The sequence below is a fragment of the Euphorbia lathyris genome, chromosome 3, assembly GCF_963576675.1.
Source record: "Euphorbia lathyris chromosome 3, ddEupLath1.1, whole genome shotgun sequence".
In the NCBI taxonomy this organism is placed as follows: Eukaryota; Viridiplantae; Streptophyta; class Magnoliopsida; order Malpighiales; family Euphorbiaceae; genus Euphorbia; species Euphorbia lathyris.
Window position 1 is genome coordinate 26,248,578 of NC_088912.1, and position 7,192 is coordinate 26,255,769.

General features: G+C 34.9%; 1 protein-coding gene across 1 annotated transcript; it reads right to left on the reverse strand.

Annotated features, from left to right (window-relative positions):
- Positions 1 to 457: 457 nt before the first annotated feature.
- On the reverse strand, positions 458 to 1,753 carry LOC136224616 (phospholipase A1-II 1-like). Its single transcript, XM_066013002.1, has 2 exons — positions 1,185 to 1,753; positions 458 to 1,099 (listed from the first exon to the last, which is right to left on the reverse strand). The coding sequence occupies exons 1-2, from the start codon at positions 1,734 to 1,736 to the stop codon at positions 458 to 460; spliced, it is 1,194 nt and encodes a 397-aa protein (XP_065869074.1). The 5' UTR covers positions 1,737 to 1,753.
- Between the last annotated feature and the right edge of the window lie 5,439 nt (positions 1,754 to 7,192).

The window sequence follows — 7,192 nt, forward strand, 5'->3', positions numbered from 1 at the left end:
AACAAAAACCGCATGTTTTACACAAATTAAAAAGACCTTTAATAGAACACAGTATAGTGTTTAGAAATGCTAAGTAGAAAGCAGAGCGAAATAGTACCATAATGATAATGAAATTGAGTGAAATACAAATTTAATTAGAAAGTATGGTAATGAATCTAGCGTGTTGAATAAGTTCTAGTAAGCATAAAACAACTTTTTCAATAATTTTGATAGGAGAAAGAAACTTGAGTTATTCTTAAAGGAGATAGTACAATGATAAATTACAAGATAAGAAACAGACACACACAGTCACAATCCTAAACCTTAAAAGGAAAAAGGGTTAGGAAAATAAAGAAAAAACACTTGAGAAATTGATGATTTAGAGTCCAAATTTAACTAGCATACACTTATATTTATTTGATAGATTAGGGGTATATGTGTAGTTTTTGGGTTAAATTTGGAGCTTATATGTTTATAATTAAGAAAGAATTAGATCAGGAGGAGGAGGAGGAATGTAGTCATTGAGCTTCCAAAATCCATTCTCCATCTGAACCAAACCTTTATTGATAACAGAGGTCCACCAAGTGGGAGGCACCTTGTAAAGAGCATTCAAGAGATCATCATATTTGTTGACTAGTGCAACATCGAAATCAAATCCCAACTTGAAGTCATTTCCTTCTCCTTGGTAAGCAGCAATTCCATAGAAATGAAGGTTGAGATCATGCGACTGCACGTTGGTGTGTGTCTTTATGTCTGCTGAATTTTGGGTGTTAATGTAAAGCTGTACACCAACCTCTGAATATCTAGTGATGATTAAATCTGGAGGAAGATCAGGAACAATATCCTTATTATTTCGAATGCGCAACAGATGAAGATTAGGCAGGGAATTAAACAATTCCAGAAATGTTTTGTCTCCAACGCGGGGGCAACCATAAACAAAAGCAGTGACTGGATATACGACCGAAGTAGAACCAGATGGCTTGTTATATCCATTGAAAACTATGTCCATTGCATTCAGAGTTGCAAGTGCTCCACCCAAACTATGACCTACTACAGTTATGCTCACATCTTCATTTAATGCTGAGTATTTGTCCACAAGTCTCCGAACCACAGCTAGAACCTGTATCCAATATATACTATATTATAGTCAGTCTTATTTATTTATGTGAAAGTGAAAGTGAAAGTGAAATACAAATAATATATACCTGTTCTCTAGCACTGGTTTTACTGTAAACTGAATTTGCACTTTTGTCAGTGTAGACATTGAGAAAACCCTGATGTACCTTTGCATTATTACCAGGAAAAACCTCTGGAGCTGAAGTCTGACAAAAGTTAATATTTTTTAACCATTCAATTGGCAACCTTGTTCCCCTCCAACATATCAGGATGTCTCTCCTGCCTAAAACAAGCTTTCCTTCATCGGTTGCAACAGCAACATACCCCATAAATGCAGATTGTCTTTTTGCCCAATCTCCAATTTCGACTTCTGATCTTGCATAAAAGCAGTCACTCACTTCGTATTTGAATGGATTCCCAAGTTCTAGTCCTGCCCGAATGAACAGTTCCTCCGTAGGAAATAAGCATAGTCCATACCCATCAGATTGTTCCACGCCATTGAAACAATCATTCACCGCACTAATTCTTTCACCGTACTGAACAAGATACCGCCGGAGATTATCGTCGATAGGGTCTAAAAGACCATTCCAATTGTTTTCAATGCCGCTAAGTGCCTTCCATTTTGATGCTATGCACTCCATTATGATATGATATATGCTTTTAATTTGTTTTTCTCTGATCTTCCTTCTTATTTGCACATATATATAGGTATCAAAATTAGTATTTTAATCAACACCAGATAAGGATCCATTATTAGAAAAATTATATCAGTTTATGTTTATCCAAATTAATCTGGATGTTCAACAGCCTAATCAAATTCAGAAATGTGATTTACATGTTTTTATAACATCTGTACTGTAAATATATACTTTATAGTCTAGTTACTCTGAAAAATTAAGGATAATATTCATTATATATCAACATTAACCCTTTCTTCTTCTTGTTTAACGTTTACTTATTTTTTTATACTTTTATTTCTCGTCTCATACCCACCCACGTTTTTATTTCTTTTTCATCTTGTTAATCACTTTCCAATTCTTTATCATCCTAGCTTCCAATATTATATATCATTCATCTTATCTTTTTGGTAGATTAACCAAAGAAATTCTATATTAATTAACTAAGCCTATATATAATAGGGATCCGAATTAATTAATTAAGCCTATATACAATGAGCTAGAGATGAATTAATTAGTCCTCTCGGAATTGATTTAAGGGTCCCTGAATTTGGCTAATAGGATCAATTTTCTCCTAATTCAACTTTAAGCATCAATCTAACCCTTTAACTCGACACTTGATATCAAATTAGTCCAAATGACACGTGTCTAATAACTGCCAATCATATACTGACACGTGTCCTTTTCCGACTAATTTGATCTCAAGTGTCCAGTTCAAGGACCAATTTGATACCCAAACTCCATTAATTATTCCTACTAGTCAACTTAAATGGCCAAATTGTTTCTTAATTAGAACATTGAACTTATGATTTGATGGTTAAGTTCTTATTGCTTCTTTCAAAATTAGAACTTATGTTTTTAATTTTGATAGTTAAGTTCTTACGTTTTGATATGACTCCTTCAAAACTAGAATTACAATACCAACTTAGACCTTATTTCAGAATTAGAATGAGTGTACATGTTTCACAGATATTCAGAACCAATGTATAAAAGAGTTTAGGGAATGTGATTTTAAAAAAAAAACAAAATACTCCAGATATGAAATTAGGAATGAGCTTAGGGTTTATAACTTTAAATCTTTAGATTTTCAATTGTATTTAAATTTGTGAATGTTTTGCTAAATAGGTGACATGTTTATTATATATTTATGTTTTGTTTAATTGATTTATTTATTTATTATTAACGAGTATGGGTACCTCGGAATTAAATGAGACAAAATGGATCCAAAATGTGCATCTGTTAGGGTAATGGGAAAAGAATAAATATAATAACAGCGTAACTGTACGAGAATAACCTTGCTTACACATAAGTATGATTAACACAGGGTATATATATATTAAAAATAAAATATTTGATTTGTGAATATATATAAAATTATAAAGCATTATTAAGTCTAGTTATATCATTATAACTAAACTTTTTTTAGAACAACTTTGAAATATATTTATTATATATATAAAAGTTTAATGCCAGAAATATATATTTAACACTGACAAAATTATATATATAGGGAATAAAGTCTAATGTGAGAAATATATATTTAACACTGATAAATTTTCTATCATTTCAATCCAATTCGGTTATCGGTCCAATTCTAGATAAATTTCTATCAATGTTTTTAATGTCAAATGTTCAATTCCGTCCAGTTCTTTGAAAAAAGTCAATGGTTCGGGTTGATCCTATATATTGACTCATGAACATCGTTTTTTGGAGAAAGCATAATCAACTTCGATTTTGTCATTTTCCGGCAAGATATATGTATTCAAATGAGGATTTGGACTCTTAGGGTTGCAGGGATTATGTTGGTATACTCGGTTTCTTCGTATGTCAAAGTTGAATTCTCCCGAATCAATTGTATTCCCGACGAGGTACAAAAACAATGTAGAAGATTCCTGAAATTATTTTTAAAGTATGTTAGAGTAGAAGAACTAAAACTGAAAATTGTCGAGGGCTAAATATATAATTTTGACGGGCTAATTAGTTTATGGAATACAAAATAAAGAGTCAAGGCACAAAATACATGGTATAAAAAAAAATAAGGACTTGACTATATTTTTTCAGACACTCAACATCTCAAAAATGAGACCTCCTTATATAAAAAATCCAATACAATATTTCTTGTACAAACCCATACAAAACCCATAAAAAACCCATACATAGACTTTGACACATACATTACACCCATACCTTGACTTTGAATACAACTATTTAATTCTTTCTTTTCACATGCTTTTGTTTTATTTATTTTATTTATTGTTATTTTTTATATCAAAAATTAAGTTTATTATTTTGTATTATTATTATTTTAACATGCTCCATTAAACTTAATTTTTCGTGACTCCCAATTGAGCTCTCAGTTGACTGAACACGTCATGTTTTAGCGGCTTCGTGAAAATATCTGCAATTTGATCTTGAGTTTTCACGTACTCAGCTTTACCTCCTTTTGCTCAATGCATTCCCGAATAAAATGATACCTCGTATCAATGTGCTTACTTCGATCATGAAACACTGGATTTTTCGCTAATGCCAGTGCAGATTTATTATCAATAAAAATCTCTGTTGGATCATTTTGACTCATCTGAAATTCTTTTAGAAATTTCCGGAGCCAAATCGCATGACACACACAAGATGTTGCAGCTACATATTCAGCTTCGCATGTAGATAACGTCACGTTCAGTTGCTTTTTTGAACTCCATGTGAATGCAGTATCACCCAGAAAAAATACAAAACCAGTTGTACTTTTTCGGTCATCCTTGTCATCGGCCCAGTCACTATCACTGTATCCAACTAATTTGAAATCATCAGATTTTGAATAAAGTAAACCCAAATTAGTTGTACCTTTAATATAACGGAGAATTCTTTTTGCTGCGTTCCAATGTGACACCGTTGGGGCTTCCATGTATCGACTTACTAAGCCGACTGCATAAAGAATATCTGGTCTCGTACATGTCAAGTATCTGAGACTTCCGGCCAAGCTTCGGAATAATATCGGGTTGACTCTGTCTCCACCTTCATCTTTTGTCAACTTGATTCCACATTTGACTAGCGTGCTGACAGAATGACAATTTTCCATCTTGAACTTCTTTAAGATCTCCTTCGCAAAACCACCTTGAGAAATAAAAATTCCGCCGTCATTCTGCTTCACTTCAATGCCAAGATAATATGACATTAGACCAATGTCAGTCATCTCGAACTCACGAGACATTGTCTTCTTGAACTCTTCAAACATCTTAGGATTGTTCCCTGTAAAAATGAGATCATCCACATACAAACAAACAAGTAACATATCTCCATTTTTCACCTTTGCATACATGGCATATTCATGTGGGCATTTGACAAAACCATTTTCTTAAAAATATTTGTCAATGCGACTGTTCCAGGCCCGTGATGCTTGCTTAAGACCATAAAGTGCCTTTTTCAATTTTAGCACTTTGTTTTCTTGACCTTTCATAACATACCCAGGTGGTTGCTGGATATAAATTTCCTCTTCCAGATATCCGTTGAGAAATGCAGATTTCACGTCCATTTGATGGATTCTCCACCCGTGTTGAGCAGCTACAGAAATTATCAGTCTGATACTCTCCATTCTGGCAACAGGAGCAAAAACTTCATTGTAGTCAATTCCGGGTCGTTGACTGAACCCTTTTGCCACCAGTCTTGCTTTATGTCGGACGATTTCACCGTTTGCATCTTTCTTTGCTTTGAAAACCCATTTAACTCCAATGGGTTTTTGACCGACCAGAAGTGATGTCAGCTCCCATGTTTTATTTTTCTCGATCAAATGAATCTCCTCTTCCATGGCTTTTCTCCATTTTTCATCTTTCATTGCTTCTTCTGGATCTGTTGGTTCATCATTAACAAAATGACAATAAAGTGTTAATTCATCATCGAGATTTCTTGTTACATCATAGAGATCTTTAATAGGTATGAATTTTTTAGGCTTTCCGGGCGGATGTTTATCTGAACTGTCTTCATTACTCGAGGACGAACTCGAACTAGATGAGCTTACTGATGTCGAATTGGTTGCTGGTGTTGTGGCTGCGACTGTGGCTGGTTCTTCCTGATCATTGTCTTCATCCATAAAAGGATAAAAACTGTAGCTGTTTTCTTTTTCACCGGTCCAGTCCCAAACTGCTTCTTCATCAATGGTGACATCTCTACTGATGATGATTTTTTGAGTCTGAGGATCCAACATTTTGTACCCTTTGGAATGTTCTGAATAGCCCACAAACAAATATTTCTTGCTTTTATCATCTAGCTTCTTGCGTTCTTCATCCGGTACATGGACATGAGCAACACTGCCAAAAAGAGGCAAATGAGAAATACTGGGTTTTATTCCGCTCCATGCTTCTTGTGGAGTTTGATCCCAAACACCGACAGTTGGCGATCTGTTCAACAGGTAGACAGCACAGTCCACTGGTTCAGCCCATAACTCCTTCGGTAAATTTTTGCTTTTTAACATGCTCCTCACCATGTTGAGCACCGTTCTGTTCTTTCTTTCTACTACGCCATTTTGCTGAGGTGATCTGGGGACTGAAAGGAAATGACGGATTCCATGATCTTCACAAAATTGCTTGAAAGAGATGGACATGTATTCACCACCTCTGTCTGATCTGAGTTCCTTAATAGAATGACCACTTTCTTTCTCCACTTGGACTTTCAATTTTTTAAATGTCTCAAAAACTTCTGTTTTTTCCTTCAAAAAATACACCAAGGTTTTCTACTATAATCATCAATGAAAAGTAGAAAATATTTATTTTTTCCCAGGGACTGTGGAGTGATCGGTCCACACACGTCTGTGTGAACTAGCTCAAGTGGCGCATTTGCTCTTGACATGGACTCCTTTGGAAAACTGGTTCTGAATTGTTTTCCAACAAGACATCCTTGACACAGTTGATGAGGCTGGTCAATGTGAGGCAATCCGTTTACCATCTGCTTCTGTCCCAACAGCTTCAGTCCTCCAAAATTGAGATGTCCGTACCGTAAATGCCAAAGCCAGGGGGGACTTTGCACACGAGCTTTCAAACATTTGGCCACGTCCGTCTGAATGTTAATTGTGAACATTCTGTTTCTCGCCATGGGTACTCGTGCAATCAGCTCCTTTTTCTCATTCAACAGGAGTAGTTTCCGGTCCACCATGTGAACTTCATAATTTTTCTCGAGTAACTGTCCCAAACTCAAAATATTTCTTTTCATGTTAGAAACATAATAAACATTATCAATAAACTGGTGAGCGCCATTTTTGAGCCGAATAAGAATGGTTCCTTTGCCTGTAATAGGAACCTTAGAGGAATCTCCAAATACAACATTACCGCGAATGGATTCATAGAGCTCCACGAACATCTCCTTGTCACCACACATATGGTTACTTGCCGCATTGTCAAGATACCAGATATTATTTTCGCGATTTTCTTCACCTT

What these genes read in the sequence shown, in the direction of transcription:
- LOC136224616 (XM_066013002.1), bottom strand. Translation starts at nt 1,736, where the DNA reads ATGGAGTGCATAGCATCAAAATGGAAGGCACTTAGCGGCATTGAAAAC. An exon ending in AAACCAGTGCTAGAGAACAG is followed by an intron (nt 1,100 to 1,184) that starts GTATATATTATT and finishes TATTGGATACAG; the next exon opens with GTTCTAGCTGTGGTTCGGAG.